The sequence below is a fragment of the Rattus norvegicus genome, chromosome 10 (assembly GCF_036323735.1).
Source record: "Rattus norvegicus strain BN/NHsdMcwi chromosome 10, GRCr8, whole genome shotgun sequence".
NCBI lineage: Eukaryota > Metazoa > Chordata > Mammalia > Rodentia > Muridae > Rattus > Rattus norvegicus.
The window spans coordinates 17047543-17070556 of NC_086028.1; the positions used below are offsets into that span (position 1 = coordinate 17047543).

Sequence of the window (23014 nt, forward strand, 5' to 3'; positions counted from 1 at the left end):
AAAGCATGGGGCATTCTTCTCTTGGGAGGGAGAGCACGGGGGATGGGGACAGCAGGAAGAACATGGGTGGGTGGGGCTCACTCCAGCGAGATTCCCTCCTCTGGAGGCCCCTAAGTGTCTCTTCAGTTGAAAAGGCTGCATGATAACATTCAGTGGGGGCACACCATCAGCCTCTGGTACTTTCTGGTGGGCGAGAGTTCTTACAGTCACACCAGCTCGGTTTGGCACCTTAAGGCATCTGGGTATTCCCTGTCTCGGGATAGAATAAGCCGTGCAAAGACAGAGATCTGACACCTCAAGTCATCCAATCTGTCACCACAGCCCACTTAAAGGCAAAAGAAGGGTTCCAGCTGACAGCAGGGGACAGATCCGGAGGGGTGGGGGAAGATGCAGGCACGTGCACACTGCCAAATGCAATGCATATTCTTCTGGGGGAAGAATGTTCTGACAGAACAGGTGTAGGTTTGACTGAGGTGTTGTGAGGTCCAGAGAGAGAGAAGCCTCGGGCAGTCTGGTACTGGGTATGTTAGGGCATGTCCTCTGCCGACCGGACCCTGAAGAGAGCCCAGACTTAGCCAGGTACCAGGTATGTGAAAAGGCTTCTTTCCTCATGCCGCCCACAACTGCTGCGCTTCTTCTGAAGCTGTCACATGACATGTTGGCCTAAGCCCTTCAGCAGCCCCCGTCTGAAGAGCTATTTGCAGAGGGCACCCACTTGGAGTCTAGAGCTTTGCACGCAAGTGTTCGGTATTAAGAGTTGAGGAGAAGCTGCGGCAGGTGTCTCCACTCTGCCACAGCACCACCCACCCTCCACAGGCTCCAGAGGTCTTTGTGCAGTGTGTCTGAGAGCCAGCACCATCCTCACATCTGCTCTCTCTTGACAAGAGGCTTTGAAGCTCCACAGTGACGCCATCTGCCAGGAGCCAGCTGGGTCATGAGCTGACCCTACAGTTGCCACGGCAACCAAGATGGCAGCCTGGGGCCTTCCGGAAACAAACCAAGCTAATGTCAGGAGGTTCCATGGAGCAGTGTGGTTAGCAAGCCTGTGGATTTATGGGGCCTTATTCCAGAAGTGGACCCGATGGTGACAGTTGACAGACTGAGAGCTGAAGGGAAAAAAAATCAAGGGGAGGAATCATGGTGGTGTTGGGTGAGGAAGATCTTCCCTGTGGCTTGTGGAACCTCCAGTTCTTGGAAGGTCAATGGTTCACCTTGACCTGACAAGGTTTCTCCTAGGGAGAGAGCTGGTTGGCCCTCGAAAGGCATGCTGGATTGGTGTGTCTGCATATACGAGGCCCTTTCCGGGGCAGCCTTCTCCCTTCATGTCAGGGCTTTGCTGAAGAGGTGCGAGAGCCTCCTGTCTGCCACGGTGGAACCTGAGAACAGGGACCTCATGGCTCGGCGCTGTGTTCTTAATACGAATGTTCTACAGCACTGGGAAGCTCCTGGAGGGCCAGGCTCACCGAGGCCTGGCACGGCAAATTCTAGCAAACTGTGAAGGAGTGAAAAGCTGCCTCATTTCTAAGCCACTTGCCGAGGGGTTTTGATGCTTACGGGCTCAGCTGCTTCCCACGAACAAATGGGGACTGGGGCAGGGGGAGTGGTTGGAGCCCATGGAGGGACTTTCTCAGCCTAGCAATGTGGTGTGCGGATGCTACAGTTGACAGTGCAGCCGCCAGGGCCTCTGAGGACAGGCCACACCTGCCTGGAAGCATGGGGACATCTGCTTACATCCCAGCAGCTGGCTTATTCTGGGTATGCGGTGGGACCAGAATAGGAAAAGTCAGCGCCCACATGCACTTAGCACGAGATCGCCTGGGGGATCTTGGGCAAAAGCATTTGTTCATACATCTCTCGATTTGAAGGTGAAAACTTTTATGACTTTCTTCCTACATGTGGATCCCTAGTTTTACCTCCCCTCCAACTTTGTGGTGAGAGGCAGACAACTCCCTGATCACATAGTGCCTACTTGTTCCCCTATCAGATATGGCCTTGATCCTTCTCTTGAGGCAGGCCACCCCTCACAATCTTTGGTTCCAGAGAAGACAAGAGACCTAGTCCAGGCCAAGCAGAGAACCCCATTCTCTAGGCCAAAAGGACAGAAGGACATCATGTGAGCTCAGCTGGTACAAGGACAACATTGTCCTTTCTGGAGTTTGTCCTGGGACTACAGAGAAATAGAAAGCTTTCCACTGCTAAGTTCTGTCTGAGAAGGAAGCCAGGACAGAGAAAGACAGACAGACTGAAAGATGGGGAGAGATATGTGACTAGATACAGCCATGTATCTGTCTTTAATTGTGCTGACTCACCAATTAAAGCAGCTGCATAGATCCTGCCTGTTCTAGAAGAGTCCTGACTAATGCAGACTCTGCCACAGCAGGAAATGTACCAGCCAGGATTCAGACCTCTGATCTCAAACCATTATTAAAAGTATGGAGTTGGGCAAAGTGGCACTCCTAGCTACACAGGCGGCTGATATACCTGGGCTACACGGTTAAGACCCTGCCTCCCCCTGCACAAGGCCTTCCAGTATTACACATACCTTTAGGCCCAGTGTCCAAATCTGACAGGCAGAAAGCCATCCTGACTGTCACGTCTGCTGACTCTAGCTTACCCCAGATCTCTGGACCCTCCTGGGTGGAGCAGGCACCGTGACCCACCTGCTCCGTACCCAAGGGCGATGAGTTGGAGGCCAGGAACCTGTTCAAGCCAGTGTGGAAGAAAACTGATATCCTACTGTTGCTCAGAGGAGAAGACAAGATGGAGAGAAGGAAAAGCAGAGGAAGAGAACTCAGCAAGAAGAAAGACCATGCAGGACCCAGGATATAGAGAAGAGACTGAAAGGGCAGGCCGTGGCAGCGCACGCCTTTAGTCCAGGCACTCAGGGTTTCTGTTGAGTCTGAGGCTAGCCTGGTCTACAGAATGAGTTCTAAGACACCCAGGAATGCATAGTGAGACCTTGTCTCAAAAAACCGAATGCTGAAAATGTTTTCCACAAAGAGAGAGAGAGAGAGAGAGAGAGAGAGAGAGAGAGAGAGAGAGGGAGGGAGAGAGAGAGAGAGAGAGAGAGGGAGAGAGAGAGAGAGAGAGACTGATTGATTATCAGCGTCCTTGAGCCTGTGGAGATTTCCCTCGGGCATCAGACAAGCTAAGTGGCACCTCCCACAGCACATCAGCTAGCAGGTGCATGGCTGGTTCTGGCTCTGGGTACTTACTGTGGTGATGAACCTGTACAGCGGTTGCCTTCTCTCTGTGTACTTGACTGTGATGGGGCTGAGGTCATAGCGGAACCAGATGGCGGGGATAATTCGGCCCGTGTGGCTGTAGGCAACGTACTCCTGCAGGAGAGAGGAGGACGGTGATGGGGGTGTTACAAGCGGAACCGGCCTCAGGTGGGTGAACATGGACTGCAGAGGGTGTCCAGGCAGCCTCCTCTCAGGAGGCCCTGGACAGGCAGCACAGTGGGGGTACGCTGGGTCCCTGCAGCTATGGGAAACAGACCACGTAACTTAGACGTGGAGCTAAAACGGAGCACAAGTCTGAGGGTGACATGGAAGAGGGAAATGGGCTTTGTACTTGGTCTGAGCCTTTCCTCCTTGAAGTCCCAGCCACGGGAAATCTACTCATTCATTCTGTTGGCCACCGCTGATGTTCTGAGATTCCTGGGGGGACGAAGCTCCTTCCCTAGGGGAGTCACAGGCTGGCGGATGAAGACATCACATCACTAGCTTCCAACAGTGTTCATGTAGGGAGGTGGGGCTTGGGTGCTCAGTGGGCCATACATGAGCCAGTTCTGTCAGAGGGATCTCAAGGCTCACCGAGAAAGGGCCATTCTAAGCCACACCTGCCTGGCATGTGAGCAAGTGTGTGTGAGCTTGCCCACGAAGCAGGGCCAGCACAGAGAACTGGAAAGGTGGTGCTCTACCTGCCATGGCTCCTAAGAATGCACACGGCAATGGCTAAATGACCACCATGGAGCTAAAGTGATGGTTATCTTTGGGCCAGTTTTATCCTCTCCTGGAGGGCTTGGCTTTTGCCATCTCCACCCCAGGGATCTGAGCTGATGACCCTCAGGACCTTTGGAGTACTTCAGGGTCCTGAGAAGCTTTGAGCTCACCTCCCTTGTTTACAACAAGTAGAAATGGATGCAAGGGTCCCCAGGCCCAACCCTCTGTCCCCGGCACTGGTCTTGAGCAGCCGGACCGACCCCATGCATACCACTGGGTCCTAGCCTACTGGACACCAACTGCCATCCATAGGACAGGCTGGGACCAAAGCCACAGAGAATGCTGAGTGAGCCGGTTCAGCCACTGGCCCCCTGCCAAGCCTCGATGGAAGAAGCCTGCAGCAGACACATCTAGCAGCAGTAGGCACCAGCCTTCTTAGTGGGCCAAGCGCTTTCTGAAAACATTGCTTCATTTGACAGCAATCTTGTGAAGTAACTACCATGGACATATTACAAACAAGGACATATGACTGAGCTGGGATGGGGCTGTGTGGTCCAGGGCCCCCCTACTTCCTGCTTATGTGTGGCAGCACTGGGGGTGCGGGGTTATAATGAATACAGTGGTTTAAATATGCTGCCCAAAAAGCCACATGCATTTGCTGCAGTGCTGGGGCTGAGCCCGAGCCCAGAGCCCTGCATGTAAGGCAGGTGTACCACGGCTATTCTCCATCTAAATTTACACAGTTCCTTTTTGTACATCAAGGGACTGAACCCGTAAGTACTCATTGGTGGTAACTGGAGGTGGTAATGGGAGGTGAGTTAGACGAGGCCATGAGGGTAAGTGGCAACAGTAGCATTGACTCTCCTGTAAGAAGAGAAAGGTGGTCCTAAGCTTGTAGGACCTGCCCTGCCCTCCACTGGATAGCACAGTGAGGCTTACCACAGGCTGGGGTCAATCTCTTTGACTTCCTCTTTCCCCACCCATGAGATAAGTCAACTTCTATTCCTTATTTACCTACTCTTAGGATTTTATTATGTTTCGGGAAAGTAGGACAGACACCGTCCAAAATAGTAAATGTAAGCAGTAAGACTTCCCGGAGAGAGTTATGGATCAAAGGGAATCAGAGCACAGGGACCCATCATCAAGAGGCTCCCCAAGTGGGCAGGCCTGGGCAACGTCTATTCAGACTGAGTGGGTGAGCGATCGGGGGGCTCTGGAACCCCAGAGGAACCTGGTTCCAATCCCTAGACTGCAACTGTACAGCTCTGCGAGTGCCTGTCCCTCGGTGACCAATGCGTAAAATGGGCAGGACAGCTGCTCCCATACCAGGGCAGCCATGGTGACTGACAGTGGTGATGGAGGCAGGGAGCTGGACGTGTCTAGCTCCTAAGTACTCGATACAACAATGCCCACCTCAACTATGATGATAGCAAACTGAGCTAAACACCCATCAAATACTGAGGGGGTCTGGGTGGCCCTGCGACAGCAGAAGCAGGAGTCTCGTGGTAAACAGGGGAACATACTCCAAGCATTTGTGTTCCACTGGCACAAGCCATGGTTTCGGGAGAGGCCCAAGTCACCGACTGCTGTGCCTTCTCATTTCACTGGCTTGGATGTCCCTTGGCTTCCCGTAAGACCTGTGTGTCTCTTGAAGTGTTGGGGTCCTGGAACATCCTCAGTCAATCCCGATTGGATTCCCTGCCTGATTCGAAGTATCTACCGTGTGCTGATCAATAGGAGCCTGAAGAAACTGGGACCAGAAGATAACAGAGCTGGGATGTTTAGGGACGGTCCTCTGCCTATTTCAAACGGACCTTATCTCCTTGTTAGAGTTTCTTACCTGGACCTCGAGGCCACTACCACGGCAAGAACTGGTATTTCATCGTTACCTAGAGTAGAGAATGAGCCTGGTAGGACGGCCTACTCCCTGCCCCACTCCTGTGAAATTCCTTTCAGCAGAAGTGTGGGGCATCGCCTATGCCCTCGGCCAGCAGAGGGCGCAATTGCAATGCTCAGCCCGTTCAGGGCCCACTCACCTTGTTGGCCACGGTGTACTGGTAGGAGTAGCGCTGCTTGCCACTCTTGTCCTCATACACCGTGGGCACGATCTTCAAGATGTAATCGTGGGAGGCCAGGGCTGCAGGGAGCACAAGGAAAGATGAAACGGGGGGGGGAGTGTCACCACCTAGCAGGTGGTTCTGCCTGTAACCCCAAGTTCAAGTCCTCTTGGCACTGCAGGGTCCTCTCCCCTCTTTCTCTTTGGAATGCCACTTGCCAGAATCGTTAGATCTGCATTTCATAATATATAAGACTCTGAGCCACACACTTACAGATGGGGCAGCCATTAATGAGGGGTGCCGAGAAGGCATTTTCTCTGAGATCCAAGTCAAGGATCAGCCTGCTCCCGTAAATTAGGGGCCAGGGAGAGCATCCTCTTTAATATGTGGACACAAAGAATTATCTAGAAAGATCTCCAGGAAGTGAAGCAGCTTCTGTTTCTTCCTTACCTAGACTAGAGAGACTGGTAAAATGATATCTCCCCCACCCCACCCACACACCACCACCTCTGCCCCATGAAATTTTCCAGGAAGACAGGAGGGATTCGAGAAAGGCCCCATCATTTCATTGTGGGTGTTGTCTGCAAGCTTTTTACTTTTAAAATAATCTTGGCTCTGGGCTTTAGGAAGAAAAATGAAAAGAATGCCCCAGAAAGAACTAGGTAAGAACTGATCGATCCCTGAGGGCTGGGGTCCTAGCTCAGTGGCCAGGCACCTGCCTGGCATAAACATGGCCTTGGCCTCAGTCCCAGTGCTGTAAAAGCAAACAACAAAATCTGGTCCATGTCTTTCCTCTTTCTCAATAAACTGCTGATCCTTCAGCCCTGTAATATTTTAACACAACCCTTTTACCCAGTGCTACCCCCACCTATCTCCACCCAGCCTGGATGGCGGGAAGATGCTGAGTCTTACCCCCTGTCCCCAGATCCAGCATGGAGCCTGGGACAGGGCAGACGGTGGCATCCTGCTGAATGAAGGAACTGGAAAAAGGGTGAATGGATCAATCAGCTACTGATAAGCATGAGCCAATTGGAACAAGAGTGGCCTCAGCCTCCCACACAAGGACTGAGGTCCCTCTTATTCCTTCTAGAACCTTGGACTAGGAACCACGGAGCTAAAAGAACATGGGGATTTAGTCTTGTGGGTTCTAATCCCGGTCTCTGCAGATCAGATTTAGATTTAGATTCCTGTGTCAGAGTGGTGAGCATGGAGAGAATATTCCAGCCCTGACTAGTTCTGACCCTGCTGTCTCCTCAGGAAAGGGCGGCACTCCTGGAATGGAGGAAAACTGGGGAGAGCCCTGTAGCCTTTAAGCTAAGCCCAGGGGGACCTAACACCTCCTGTTCACGCCCACAATGGCTCTCAGAGTTCTGAGCTCTACAGTCACATGGGATTAAAGGCTGATCCTGGTTCTCTTCCCTGGAGATGGGCTCACATCTATACCAAAGCTAGGAGACCAAAGATCACCTCGAAGTACGTGTCTCAAATTCCCACTATCCGAGGATAAAACCTGAGGAAAGGAAGGTCTTAGCAAAAATCACAACTCTAAAATTTGTTGTTATTTATAAAAAACATTGGTAGTCACAAATGAACAATGACAAAAAGAGAGGGAGAGCCATCCTCATGTCTACTGTGTACCGAGAACCAGTTCACATCTCTACCTCAGTAGAAACATGCCAGACGGATGACCTCACAGAATCACAGGGGGTCTGCCTCAGGACCAGGTATTGTGAACACCTTTCCAAGTTAGAGCAGAAAGGAGGCCTGAAGGGGTTGCTGGCTTCATTCACTCACACCCCTGTGTCTAGAACTTGGTACCGTGCTTAATCAATATGCATTCAGTGTCTGACTGACTGCCAAACAGTCGGTCCTGAGCCATCATGACCAGCAGCTGCCCACATTCCAAGATGCAGGTCCCTACCACATCTAGGGCTAACACGAATGCTTCTTCAAAGTGATCCAGTGAACATTAGTTTCCTCAGCATACTGTGTGTGTGTATGCACACACATGCTGTGGGCATGTGCAAGAATGGAGGTACGAGTATGTGCTCTTTGGCCCTGAGTAGAGATTCAGCACTCTCTAAGGAACCAGTGGCTGACAGGAAGGGTTTGAGCAGGAGGGGAGGAGCCAGCCGGTTTCTCCCACTGGCCACTTATGGAGTTGGTTCTCACAGAGTGGACTCTGGTTCTGTTAATGCTTTATAGGATCCAGGTGACTGCCTCCACTCAGGACAATGGCCAAACAGCGATTAGTACAGTGACAGGAGTTGTCAGAGCTTGCAATAGTCCAGGGCTAAAATCTACCTTCCCTAGGGACAGGCTACCCTTTTCCCTTCCAAAAGACAGCAATGAGTCTGTGTACCTCGCAGGGTAGCTGTGGGAAGGGAATGGTGTGAGGCTATGACCTTGGCTTACAGTTAGCACCTGACTTCTGCCCCTCTGGCTTCCCTAGTCCAATGCCACCTGCTGGGTGGGGACCTCTGCAAGGGAGGGGGGTTACTCCGTGCTAAGATACTCACGGTTGGAGGTGAGTCTGTCTGCTCCCCCGAGAGCATTGAAGGCTCCATGAACATTCTGGACCTGCAGAGAAGCACAGTGAGGAACTGTCCCTTGGAGGCTGTCACCTTTAAGCCTGGCCTTGCTTGTGGGGACTGACCAGGGATTATCTGGTCATGAAGGGCAATCCAGCCATTGGGCCCAGTTAACAAGGGCTTCTGGGAGGAGAGATAACCAACATGGATTTGGAGAAAGGCCCAAAGTGGGCCTAATAAGTGGACCCTGCAAAGGGCTGAGCCTGGAGACTGGGGAAGACCTAGGGCCTATGGGAGCTAGGGAAGAGGGAGGGCGGGAGATCAGAGCAGTAGATGGGGGAGGCTCCTGTGGAGAAGACGCTTCAGGAGCAGTAGGTGAGTGACCTGACCCTCAGGCTGGAAGAGTCAGACCGCAGGTCCCACCTCAGCCTGACCAACATGTGCAAGACTCGGCACATAGCAGGTGTCTGATAAATGTTTTTCAAGTGAGCAGATGGACAGGGTTGGCTCTGAGCTAAGAAAATCTGTGTACTGACGTGGAGCAGAGCTGTTGTCCTTTGGTTCTGACCCTGCATATAGCCCTGGTCGGCCCTCTCTGTTGCCTTAGCCTAGGTCCTCGCCCTCCCTGCCCAGGCTATAGCCCCTCCCCATGCTGTGCCTACAGCCTTGCTTCATGGGTCCCTCTTCCTCATAACTGATATGCACCTGGTGGGCGGGGGCCGTACTCCACCAGCATCCCCCTCTTCAACCTAGCTCGGATCTTCCCCACACAAACCCAGTTCCCTGCTCCCCACCTCCTTGGGCAGTCAGCCAACTGAGAGTCACCTCACAGGTGACTCAGGCCTCTGGCATTTCATTTCTACATGTGTCACTCTGGGGTCACAGGTACATGCTTATTAATTTTCCTGAGAGTCAGCTTAAGCGTCTGTTAATATAAAAGTGAAGGGTTTCGTACGGTGTAGGAGGGCCTCCTGAGAGAGGGTAACGTATCTGACACTCCCTTGCCTGGGCCTTGTGTCTGCACCCATTATGGGCTTGGCCACGTTTAGATGCAAGAGAGAGGCCCTCTCCACAGTACTATGCTGGTACTATGCTCTTACTTTGGAGCCTCCAGAGCTCTGGTTTAGATAAACGTCTGTTCATTAAACACCACCTAGTCTGTGCTGCTCAGTAAAAGCAACAGAAAACACACTGAGACAGCAATGAGGGGACTGAGCCAAACCTTGGAGTCCACCTCCCTCCCAGCCCAGGTCCCAGCCTGAGCATCTGAGTCTATTGTGTGGTTGGTGACACCACTGATACCATAGCTACCGCAGGTGCATCCTCAGAAGACATGACAAAGAGGACATCATGTGGGTGACCCTTAGGGACCAGCTCATGGCCATATCACCCTGTTCCCTGCTCACCTGTAGTGTGTCCCTGAAGGAGAGCCCTGTCCCCTGCTCACCTGTGGTGTGTCCCTGAAGGAGAGCCCTGTCCCCTGCTCACCTGTAGTGTGTCCCCGAAGGAGAGCCCTGCCCCTGCTCACCTGTAGTGTGTCCCCGAAGGAGAGCCCTGTCCCCTATTCACCCGTAGTGTGTCCCCGAAGGAGAGCCCTGTCCCTTGCTCACCTGTAGTGTATCCCCAAAGGAAAGCTTGTGGATGATGTGTGTCATGTCCGGGTTCTGTGGCTGGGCTGTGGCACTGTGCGTGGACACATGGAAGTTGCCGGGGACCTGGAGGGAGAAAGGTGGATTTCATATATCTGGGTGCCTGTTCACAGGGGCTGACTGCAAGGGCTGTATGATCTATGCATGGCCTGAGGAACCGGAGTCAGACATACGCTGGCACCAGGACCCTGGCTTGTAGCGTCTCCAACTGTATACTTTGAAGAACAGGACACTCACAGAAGCTACTGAAAGAGGTATCTGGGACAACCCAGGGCAAGAGCGCCTGTGAAGTGCCCGTGTGGGCACCTGACACAGAGCCCGGTCTAAAACGACAGCAGTCTCTGCCCATCTTTGCGGATTCGAGGTGGCTGGCTCAGCAGTGGGTGAGGGGCGTGCTCTGAGCCAGGAGACCAAAGTGACTTCCTCGAACTCTAAACCAAGCTCACACCTGCTCAAGGCAGCCTCATCCGTGTAGACAGAGACTGATGACAGTGGCCTAGCAGGCCATCGTTATTCCCACCCAGGATCGCACCGGAGGATCTCAGAGTAGCTTCTGCCCTGGTTCCCGGTGTCTGTTCTGGCCGCTGCCTGCAGACCCTTCCCTGGGGCCATGAAGGAGAGTATGTTAAATCTTATCTTTGAGCAGGCCACACCTCAGCCCTAGACCCTCCAAGGCTACCGCGCACCAGTTTGTTCTTTGAAGGGGTTTATTACACAACTGTTGGGGTTGTGGCCTGAGCAAGGTGGCGCCTAGGTGGGGATGGTAATCCCTAGGTCACTGAGGGACACTGATCTCAGAAGGGGCTGATGTGATTCTTGTGGGACCTTGGTTGGTTTTTAAAAGAAGAAGCCTGACCTGGCCTCTCTCTGCTTCTGGTCCCACCATGTCACTCTTCCTTTAGGATCCTCCCTGTCCCATGTCCAGCACTGTGATATCATCCACACCTCATCAGAGGGGCACCTGATCCTGGACTTTCAGCCTCTAGGTCTAAATAACTTTTTTTCTTTATTCATTATTGGCTCTGTACTACACTACAGCAATGGAAAAACCGAGTGACCCAGTGGAGCTCACGTGCTCTTGTGATGTATTCTGGCCACTGGTCACACTCAGTCCTCTTCCCTAGGCCTCATCACCACCCCCCTCGGCTCTGCTCACCCCTCAGCCTCACTGGCCTCCCACTGGCACTGGGACCAGTGTCCTGCACAGCCCCACTGTGCGGCCTTTGTCCCTGGCACTTCTTCCTGGAATGCTTGTCCATGAAGCTTCCCCACCTCGCTTAGGTCGATGCGCAGGCTGAGGAGGACCCTCAGCTCTATTTTGGGCACAAGATATGTTCGGGGAGCTCTTCCAGGGGGAGGGATGGAGCCCCTGTGCAGAGGCTCTGAAGTCTGAACTTCTTAGGAAGACAGGGAAAGGCTTCAAAGAAGCAAGGCAGGCAGCAGAAGCAAGGCGAAAGGGAGGAAAGCCCTGAATAGAAGCTGGTCAAGGTGGAGAGAAAAAAACAAAACAAAACAAAACAGGCAGGTGAGGCCACTTAGCTAAAATCCCAACTGAGGCACTGAAAACGCAGGGTCTTATTCCAACTGCTGGGGGGTGGGGGCACCGCTACAGCCTGGTGTGTGATCATCCCTCAGGGAGTCAGTGGCCTGTTTTAGGCGCTGAACCAGGGTCTTCACCAGCATCAGCCTGGCTTCAGCACGCAGCCCAGGACTCTCTTGAGCAGAGAGCATCAGCATGGTCTGCCTCAGGGAGCCAATAAAAGTGATTCTCCACATCTGGCGCTTGGGCTCAAGCCCAGTTACCATTCTGTGCCTCAGTTTCCCCATCAGAGAATGGGGACGATGACCTCAGAAGTTTTTGGAGTGGCAGGAGGTTCGCAGGCACACGGGATGACCATGCTTCAGTGCTCACAGAGAAGGGGCCTTGGATGAGTAGACAACAGGGTGTGAGGAAAAGCCACTGCTTTTGAAAACAATTTCACGCTTCCTTTCACAGCGTAAGTGGTACCTGGGTTTATTTCCATTACAAAATCTGCACAGGGCCAGGGTGTAGCTCAGTAGGGATATAGCTAGACAGTTGCGTCAGGAAGAGCACCTTGCCTCACATACACAAGGCCTTGGGATCCATTCCAACACCAGAGGACGAGGTGGGAAAAAAAAAAAGCCCTTTACATGATACAGTCGTAATTCCTGAGACTGAAGGTGTCCTGTCAGGTCTTCTGGGCAGTGGACCAGGCCTGGCCACAAGTACAGAACACCTTGGGTTTGGGGTCTATGTCCCCAGGGTTAAGAGAGTGGAGAAGGCTGGCTCCTGGGTACTGCCACCCACTGCCAGCCCTTTGAGGCTGTGACTCAGTAATCCACTCCACTCTACACCAAATCCATCACAGGGGTCTGAGTCACACCAGCACACGCTGAGCTGGAGAAACAGAAGGCGACGCTTTTAGAACCTGTGACTTAGGCACCTACGTCAGTGTCTCTGGTGGATTTTAAAAATATATAGCTGGAGTCAGCCCCTACCCGCTTCCTTCTGCCTTCCCCCAGGGGCAGCCATGATTAGTGTGGCTACCGGGCAGGCTCAGTGTGGGCTGCTGGAGGCTGCTAGGGTGCCTGCAGTGAACTCTGGCATCTGGCTATTGGTCAACGTCCTGATAGTTGGATAAAGGGGCCAAGGGACAAGTCTGATGGGAGACTGGGGAGGGTCTGCTCTCCTTGCCCTCAGACCTACCAGGCTGCCACACTGCTATCTTAATGACAGCTCTTCAGACACACAAGACCCCAACAAAGAGAGAGGGTGCTGTCAGAAGAGTCTCCATATTCCACAAGGGGTTGGGTGGACAGTGGTCCAGCCTGTGCCTGGAGAACATGGTCACTCTAGTCATAGCTTGTGTAATATAGATGTTAAAAAGCGGTAGCCACATGCAGGGCTCAGAGCCCAGTGGCCAGAGTGCCTGGGTTCAGACCCAGCCCTGAACTCTCAATGCTGCTTGACTCCTATGCTCTGCTTAGGAGCCAGTGAGTGTCCACTGAACAGAGGCCACGGCACGGGACTGCATGATCCTTCCATGGATGCCCTGGCCACCCTCCTGGTTTCTTGCATGTCTGATGTCCATGTGCAGTGTACAAACACCATTATACCAAAGTGACAGCGAACATATGCTGACAAGGGCGGGGCAAGAGCCTCCGATGGGCTACAAGGAAGGCAGGGCCTGTCTAGTCACCACTTCATGAAGCACTTTATATGCTGATTTGGTCATATGGTTGGTATTGACACCACCACCGCCACCCTTTTATAGACGAGGGAACCAGAGTTTGGAGTCACCTCAAGCACTTACAATTCTTAGCCAGGACATCAGACTCAGGCTTTTTGAACACAAGTTGGTCTGATTTGAAAAGGAAAATTCTGGTTCACTCAGACTAGCTGGGATCCACAGCACAGCCCACCCAAGGGAATGGAGGACACGACTGCCAAGAGATAGGTAGTGTGACACCTGACTTGTTAGGAGCGTGCACATTCAAAGGCAAGCAACCACATTTGCACGACTGGGAAGTGAGTATGTGTAGACACGTGCCTGGCAATCTTCCAATACCACCAGTAGACGCCTTCCCCTGCAGCCCAACCGAAGCATCCGCTTCACTGTCTGACTCTATTATCAAAGTGGTGCGTTTTCCCCCAAGTATTTACCCGTGTGCTGGTGGCTGTCATTCTCTAGGTGGGGATGTGCGCACAGTACCTGGAAATTCTTTACAATTATAATATAGTGTGAATGCCTGCAGCTTCCAGAGGCAAAGTCACAAGTATTGCTAACACTGCTTTGTTTTGTTTTGTTTTATTATTATTATATTAACTGAAGTAGGAAATGTTAAATTAAGAGTTAGAGCCTAGTTAAAAACAAAGATGAGACTTACTCCACATTCTTTGGGGTGTCTGCAGATGATTCTGTACCCTTTCAGGGGTTTAATGGACCCCGGGTTTTCTTTCTTTCTTTTTTTTTTTGGTTCTTTTTTTCGGAGCTGGGGACCGAACCCAGGGCCTTGTGCTTCCTAGGTAAGTGCTCTACCACTGAGCTAAATCCCCAGCCCCGACCCCGTTTTCAATATGGCTCTACATCCTCCTTAGGAGACTTGACATCCTTAAGAGTTTGGTGGCTGCAGTCTTGGGAGGACTTCAGGATGCTGGAGGTAGAGCCTGCCTCCCTGAAACTTCCCAGGCAGTGCTTCTGGGGACCCCCACTAGGAATGGCCGTAGCCTAAACCTTTGACTTCCCACACTGCCGTCCAGTGCTCACTCCCACAGGAAGGTCTGCTAGCTGTGTACGCTTTTCCCTTCAGCTCTTGGCCTCCTCTGGCCCACCCCTCGTGTAGCCCACCAAGGGGACAACCTCCACTGAGCTGATCGGCAGATGTAAGGCAGTGATGGATGTGTTCTGGCTGACTATCCGCCTGCTTTGGGAGCTCACTTGTCTGTTCACGGTGTTACCAGAGACTATGGCCGACTTATTACAGATCCACTGCTCTCTGGTGAGGAGGAGGACTTGAACCAGGCACGCCTTGGCTTACCTCCCTTGGTGTTTTTCACTCCAGTGAGGAGCAGCTCTTTCAGGGGCCCTGAAATCTCAGGGAAGTCAGAGCCTCCCCAGTCTCAGAATTCTCAGGCAGTCATGTGCTGACTCTGTTGGGGTCGAGTGGGTAGGGGTTAGGGAAAGGGCCCAGGCAGTGCTTTCCTGCGTACCTTGTTGATGCTGAACTGGCCCTCGAAGCGACAGCCGACTCCGTTGTTCAGTGGGATCTTCATGGAGTTGTCAATATGACCCACCTCATGTCTGCCCATCTCATCTTGGATATCAAGGCCGACCACTGTGGAGGCCAAAGGGAGCAGTCACCCACACCCATGTCGCGCGGAGACCAGTCTACTTCTGCAGAAGCCCTATTGGCCCTCCCGGAACACGATGCCAAGCTACATGGGAAGTCAGCCAGTAAGGGAGAAAGGGGCTGCTTGGCTAAGAGTCACGGTACCCCACAGTTCCCCCGGCAAAGCCACAGCACCCAAAACAGTCCCACCCTCACCAGACTCACAGTGCCCCCCTAACAATCCCATCCCCTCAGAGTCACAGTGTTCAAAACCCTCTTAGAGACACAGCGTCCTCAAACAGTCCACCCTCCCCCCAGAGTCACAGTGCTCAAGATAGTCACAAGCCCACTCCTTCCCAGTCACAGCACCCAAAACGGTCCCACTCACCCCCCAGAGTCACAGCACCCCCACCACTGCCTAAGACTAGAGAGCATGAAGAAAGCTAGGAAGAAGGAGGGGCTAGACCAGCCAAGGATGCAAATCCAGGGTGACTCAGCTACATGCAAGGCCAAATGAAGGCTGTGTGCTAAGAGGGGTCTGCAACGCTGGTCACCTGGATCCTGACTGTGCCTTTCACCGATGTGACCGGGGCTCCGGTACTCATTAACCTCAATGCCTCAGTTTCTTTCTTTCTGACATATGAGGTGATAACCATTGAGCTTTCAGTGGAAGAGCGTGTGGATCGGAGAGTTGGTGGGTGTGGCAAGCACTTCACCAGCGCTCGTACCCGTGGTGCCTCACACTCTGGGGCCACTGGGTGAAAAGGTTCAGGCATTCATTCATTCTTTATTTATCTTTCATTCACGCCTTCCTTTTCTCAGTGTCTCTAACTATTAGGTCCCATGCACCTGCCTGAGCACCAGGGGGCATCATGGGAAGAGTCAAGCTACAGCCCCAGGAGCGCAGGCCCTGTATGGGGTTCTTTAGCTCACACAAGACCGTGCTCCCTCCCACTGCCCACTGCCTGTCCTGCCTCCAGCGTGGCTCTGTAGCCCTTCTGTGGCTCAGTTTCAGCACTGTAACAATGAGCAGGCTGCTCATTGTTCTATGTGATGGTCTCAGTATGTGCAGGGAGAGAGGCTCTTGTCTACCATGGGGATGTAGCAAGCTTCCAGGAAGGCACACCAGAGGAAGCTTGCTTCAGAGAAAGAACGGCTCTTTTAAAATACGCTATTTCAAGACGACCAGGCATAAAGGGAAAGTGTGAACAGCGGGTTCCTCAGTGGGTGTAGGGAAGTATGTGCCAGCCGGTGTGGAAGGGCACGTGACACGGCCGTCACGAACCATGCCACTGGCCTGTAATAAGAAAGCTAAAGAAACGTAAGCAATCCTGACTGACTCAACAGTTCCGCTGAGGCCAGCCTGCATCCCATGTCACAGAAACTTGGTGCTTCAGAGTGGAGTCTGGTGGGAGGCTCTTACTGTTACAAGGCTAGACCTTTGGAGGGGACAATGATGTCACTGCTTTCTGCCCCCTTTCCTTTGCTTCTTCGACTTAATCGGAACAGATCCGCCTACTCCATGATCCCACCACAACCTACAGCGATGGGCTGGCCAGCCACACACTGACGCTTGCAACGCTGGGACCCTTCACCTTTCTCTCCACATGCTGGTGATCTCTTACACTAACAAAATGGTAACACAGTGACTTCCGGAGACCAACTGTTTGGAAAATAAGTATGAGAAGAAAGGTCTGTACACGTTCAGGTCAGATGCAATACATACATACATACATACATACATACATACATACATACATACATACATAATTTTTTTTCTCTGAATGTTTTTGCCCTGTGGCTGTGAGGTTTGTAAGTGTGAAACTGCAGGTATAGACAGTGACTGTGTTTACAGATGCACACACTAAGAGGGAAAAGAGGCACAGGCCGCTTAGGGCACCAAAGAAGAAACATGAAGGGGTCCTTTCCTGCTTTTAGAAACGTCTCTCTATTTCCCTCTGTACCGAAGATCTACCTCATGCTAAAGAAACACTCTGGCCCTGAGCTACACTTCTGTACTTTGAAAGTGCACCCTGGAAAAGTAACTCCCGTATGAAGCGCATAAAGAATAGTCCCATTGTCCTAACACATTTACAGTGCTGGGAATGGAACCCGGGGCCAGGCGAGTCCTCTCACCTCCACCCCGCACTAAGATTACACATTTTTTGAAAGCAGGTTATGAAAGGATATCTGTAGTATGGCCCCAGCCATGTTCAGAAATGCACAGGAGAGGGCTGGAGGGATGGCTCAGTGGTTAAGAGCTCTGACTGCTCTTCCAGAGGCCCCGAGTTCAAATCCCAGCAACCACATGGTGGCTCACAACCACCTGTAATGGGGTTTGGTGTGTCTGAAGACAGCTACAGTATACTTATATATAATAAAATGCACAAGGAGAGAGGCCAGTGGGGCAGAATGGTATCAGAATGTCCACAGACCCTGTCATTGGGTAGTGGAATTATGGGTGATTTCCTGTTTCTTTGGGTTCTTCAGAGGGACAACAATGAACATGCATTTTTAGGTATAACATTTTCAAGTCTTTTTTTGTGTTAGTGGTGCCGGAACCGGGGTCCTTAGCATGCTGGGCAAACCACTGAGCTATACACTGCCCTGAGGGTCTTCGAAAGAAAAGCTATGCTGAGCTCTGCGGGTTCATGACATAGCCCTACAGAGCTGGCAGGAGCCATGGGGACCACAGCCCAAGGACTGACACATAGCTGGCAGCCAAGGACACCTGTCCTGTCTGAAGTCACACTGTCTGGATCTGGGACTGAGCCTAGAGCCACCTCCCTCCAGCCCTTGCTCTGCTGGTCTAGTCCCCTGGCCGGACTAAGAATTTCCTTGCTTCAGAGATGCAAGCAGCCCTGAAGGAGAGGCTGCCAGATGAGTTATTTTCCTAAGAAGAGAGAAAAAAATGAAAACATAAAAATAAATAAAAGTGACCTATTTCAACAGGTTCCCTGGCCCTGTGCCCAGTGTGGGCTAAAAGCTGTGATGTCACTCTCACCAAAAGCAGGAATAGAGCTGAATGTCTCCCTGTCTCTGTGGGCCCACCCAGTGTTCTGTCCCTGTGGGCTGTGTTCCTAAGCCATGTCCTGTGATCGGAAGGGAGGAGGCTCAATGGGCTACATCAGGCTGCAGACCTACTGGGGCTGAGGGATGTCTCAACCTTCTCTATGGAGACAATAACCGGTACGGCTAGGTACGATCTCACTGGAAGCTCTGGTAATGGTTATTAATCTACTATGCTAAAGAAGAAACAGGGTTCGCTTGAGCAAAGGAGGCAGGGCCTGCCTCCAAATCAGAGTTTTGTTGCGTTTTGTTTTATAGAAATAATTCTATTTTGGTTAAAACAGCAAATGAAGAGAATCTAAAGTTAAAAGGGAAGATGCCAGGGAACCCTCTTTCAGAGTGTCCCGCTGGCTTTTGCAGCTCTGGGCTGTGCAGGCTGGGGCTTGTACGACTGGCATCTCATCATAACTGTTTGAGAGGTCATGGAACTCCCATAGGAACCGTCTGTGGCCATCAGCCACCGACGGGGATAATAATAGTCCTGGCCCCACTGTTGCCAGACGAGGCAGCTTTATGGTGTTGCCACACTCCAGAGTCTCATGCACGGAGGTCAGCCTCAGAGCAGACCTCAGCTGCACACACATCTGGGCTCATCCTCTTGCCTGGTCAAGCCCCACCCCTCTCTCCCTTATAGCTTCTCCCTCTCCATAAGCCATTTGCTCAAGGCTCCTAGGCTTAACAAACCAGAGAAACTCCACCACACCTGCAGCAATGGGGTTGCTCTGCAGAGGTATGTGGAGCATCTTGGATTCCAGAAAGCTCCAGGACACGCTTGATTATATTTATCGGGGAACAAGGTGGGTGCTGCTGTAGGCTCCACGTGGTTTGCGGCTGGTGGCATGTATGTATTTAGCTCGCCCCAGATAGCCTACAGGCTGGCTCACTGACACAGGGGTAGGTCTACTGGAATACTCACGTTCACAGTGCAAATTGGGTAAACTGATGTTGAGACTGACGTCAATTTTGCCTCCGCTGTCCTTGTCTGGGTCATCGACGTAGAGCTCATTCACCCTAAGGGACAGACAAGTACAGAAATCTAGACTGAGACGGAGACACTGATTCTGCCCATGGGGGATGGACAGCCGGGGGCCACCTCACTTGGTGGCCAGAACTCAATGGTACAGAAACCCCCGTGGGTACAATAGCAAGCACATGTCCAGGTTCCAGGAGGTACGGCTCCAGATTCAAAGCCCCTCTCCAATACAGCTTCATTAGGAGGGAGAGTAGTTACTAAGAAGAAGGAGGGGTCCAGTAAGAACATCTGTCCAGATTCAAGTTCAAATCCTGACTCCAGCACTTCCTATGGAGACCACTGTAAACCACCAGCTGAATGGGAGTGACTGCTGAACAGAAAAATGGGAAACAGAGTCGTGTACAGCTCAGGGCCCGACACCAACAGGCACATGGCACCAACAGGCACATGGCACCCACTGCCTGTTCTTTTAGTGCTCTCCCTTATAAAGTCACAGGGGTGAAGTCCAGGTCTCCCACAGGACCAGACAGCTATACTGGATTCCCAGGGCTGCTGTAATCAAGTGTCACAAAGCCAAAGACTTAACCGAAGCTTACCACATGTGTGCACAGCACTTTCCCTTCTCTACCTCCTGCACCCTCACACAGGACCTCTCTGGTTCTATCGGTCCATCGGCCTAACCTAGCCATTCCCATCCTTCATGTGACCGCGTGTGTCATGTTCCATGGCATGTAGGGCAGCACGACCTTAGGCTGCAGGGGCAAGCAACAAGATCATTATTCTATCACTAGAGTTACAGGGCCGGTGGCCCCAGACAGCCACACCACCTCACGGGCAGGGACAGTAGCAACCCACATCCACTCAACAGTTTGGAGGCATCTATGGCCTGTCAGGTTTGAGAAACGGCATCAAGCCGGATCTAGTCTCTGTTTTGATCAAGGTCACAGGCAGATGGTAAGAAAGCATGATCTCAGCAGGGAGAGGGAGGCCCCCATAGCATGTGCCAAGGCCTGAAGAAGGGAGCGTCTAGGCTGATAGTCTGCAAGAGGGTCGAGGCAGGCAGATGCAGTGTGAGAGCCAAAGAGGTGTGACCCTTTTCAGTCAGGTTCTGGTGCTGGGATACGGCTCAGGCGGTGTACATGACGCTGAGCAGAGCCACATGGGCAAGTGTGTGCCTCAGCAGGACTGAGAACTTGAGGAGCCACAGTGTCTAGAGTGGTCCAGAAGCCATGGCTGCTGGGAGGCATGGCACACCGATTGCACACACACGGATGGGCCAAGGGAGGCACATAAGCGGTTGGTTCTGGTTCTTCCCTTCTTCGCCGAATCAGGGGACATTAAGAATGGAGTGGAAGCAGCAAGCAGGGAGAGGGGCTGAGTTTAGGGGCTAGCTGCCAGGATAATTCCCTACAGGGAGGAGGAACCCCATCTCCAGGCCTGGTCTCGAAGGCTGCTCAGCTGAGCAGTGTTGGAGAAGGTGGGCTGGGCTATACTGAACACTCATGGATGGGGACCAGGGATGCTGGCCAATAGAGAGGAAGTTACAGATGACAGAAGTCCTGCTGTCCTACTGCACAGGCATGGTGACTGCAGTAACAACACACTGTGTGCTTCGAATGAGCTCACAGAGACTTTAAATGTCTCTCACAGGGATCATACATGTTTCATTTAAGGTAATGGACATATTAACCAGATGAGCTGGCAATCTGACAGTTTATCAAAGTATCACCTTGTGCCCCATTTTGTCAATTGAAAATGAGACACTCTGGGGTTGAAGAGATGGCCCGGTGGTTAAGAGCACTGACTGCTCTTGGAGAGACCCAAGTTTTGTTCTCAGGACCCAAATTAGGTAGCTCACAGTGTCTGCAACCCCAGCTCTAGGAGAACCAATGCCCTCTTCTGGCCTCTGTGAGTGCTTGCATTCACAAGTGCGCGCGCGCGCGCGCGCGCGCGCACACACACACACACACACACACACACACACACACACACACACTCGCACACGCATGCACTTTAAAATGATAAAAATTCTCTTTTAAAAAGCTATAAAACAAACAATATCACCCGGATCAGTTAGATCCCTCGGGTCCTGCACACAGGTTGTACCAGGACTCCAAGGGAGTGAATGGCTCTTGTTGGGAAAGAACAGATCGGGCTGAGCAAGTGAATTTTGCTTTGACTGAGGCCCATCTGATGTGATACGGTCAGTGCCTAACTAACAAGAACGGGCTCGGGAGCATAGTCGCAGCTTGTTTCTTTGTGGGGACCACAAATACATACCTGGGGACATGAAAGCCAAAGAAATGCATTGCTCTTCGGGCTGCCCAACTCAGCCCAGTAAGCTGGGCAAAAGGGGAGAGGGTGCCCTCCAGTCAAGGAAGCTGAGTAAATAAATGCACCTGTGTCATCCTATCTGCTCCTGTGCAAAGCCCTCGTTCCCATTCTAAGCTCAGGGAGCCGAGGTTCAGAGGAGGGGTGTTCTATCCTGAGAGTGCACAGCAGAAATCAACTGAGCTAGAACCTCAAGCTCCAAGTTTTCCGGGGCTACCCAGCTTCCTCTTCTCCTCATTATCTAGGTTTAGGACAGGGCATGAGGTGTGGGGAAGGACAGGTAGGCTCAGGGTACTGGATGGTATTGTACTAGCGGATTAGAGGCAAACAGTTCATGGGAGATCCAGTCAGAAGGATCCATTTCTGCCCAGCCAGTTTCGCCCTCCTGACTCTCAGCACCTATTTCAATTCTACCACAGCCTTAATTCCAAGGAAACTGCTGTGTGATGAACTGAGCAGTGGCCAAAGGAGAGGGCTTCCCTTCCCAGCTAGACTCTTCCATGAGCGCTCACCTTTCCCACCTGGTAAACTTAGGGGATTATGGGATGAGGTCATCCCTGGCAATCCTGGGAGATGACCTCAGCGGAGTGAGGCAAATCCCAGGTGTGGCTCAGGTGAGCTCACCGCCCCTGGGGAGGCTTCTCCCAGGCACCGCTCCCTGTCTCTTAGCCAGAAGAACTGGAGTGGTCAGCTGCCAGGGCTGAAAGGCCACACAGCAGGAAGGGGCTGAGGTGCCTGAGGGGAGGATAAATGCATGGCCCGTGGCAACCTGGGCCAGTGGTTATGTAAGGGCAGAACTGGCTGTTCCCCCTGGCTGTAAGATGTATATGGTTCAATTGTCTGCACCGCCTACTGATGAGGTCAGCACGGCTGCCTCCTGTGTCCAAGGCAAATGTTCCAGGCCAGCAAGTTTCCTGCCACCCCAGGTGCGGGCTCAGCCGCCCATGCAGGGCTGCCAAGGCTGACTGGGTCCACTGGCTGGGGCTGAGCTGATTTTAAAAGGCCAACGGCCTGCCAAAAATCAGCTCACCTCGAAGAAAAACATTTTTGTGGGTTTACTACAGCTTAGGGACTCTTACTGGCCTGACACCCCATAGCCAGCTCAGGAGGCAAGAAGACCTGTGGACTCCCCTCCTGCCTTTGTCACTGAGAAGCTGAGGTACCTGGGACAGGGTGCTTCACCTCTCTGGGCCCCAGCTTCCTCACTGGGGTAACTGGAGAAGTTCTGGGTGGAGTTTACAAGAAGCAAATTAATCCAGGACAATAGAAGTCTAAAGAATGGCAGGAGGTGGGGGTGCAAAAGAACCTTCTAGATGGCAGAAGTCATGGCTCATGTATCACGGCTCAGCTGAGGTGACGGCTGTGAGAGTGAGACTCACTGACTACTGCATTCTGCACTTGTGCATCTGCTATATGTCACACATGCCTCACTGCGAAGCATCCAGTGAGGGGAAAAGGAGGGAGAAAGGAAATGAGCAAGAATTCTTAACACCTCTTGGGGATACTGAGAGGCTAAAGCTACAGGCTGTCCAGGCTAGGCTGTGTGTGCATGCATGTGTGCATGCATAAGTGTGTGCGTGGTATGTTATGTGGTGTGTGTTTGTTT

The 23014-nt window shown here is 52.3% G+C and overlaps 1 protein-coding gene across 5 annotated transcripts in view; it reads right to left on the reverse strand.

The window, feature by feature from the left end:
- Ergic1 (endoplasmic reticulum-golgi intermediate compartment 1) overlaps positions 1-23014 on the reverse strand; it is a 95797-nt gene that overhangs the window by 11928 nt on the left and 60855 nt on the right. For 3 of the 5 annotated variants that reach the window (NM_001398572.1, XM_063268572.1, XM_063268573.1), the window contains exons 4-9: positions 19021-19115; positions 14917-15041; positions 10146-10250; positions 8524-8584; positions 5984-6084; positions 3216-3338 (exon numbers count right to left, since the gene is read on the reverse strand). In NM_001398572.1, the coding sequence (NP_001385501.1) occupies positions 3216-3338; positions 5984-6084; positions 8524-8584; positions 10146-10250; positions 14917-15041; positions 19021-19115 (610 nt within the window). Of the gene's footprint in view, positions 1-3215; positions 3339-5983; positions 6085-8523; positions 8585-10145; positions 10251-14916; positions 15042-19020; positions 19116-23014 lie in introns of those variants that run through there. The other 2 variants (XR_010055141.1, XR_010055140.1) reach the window with 1 other exon arrangement.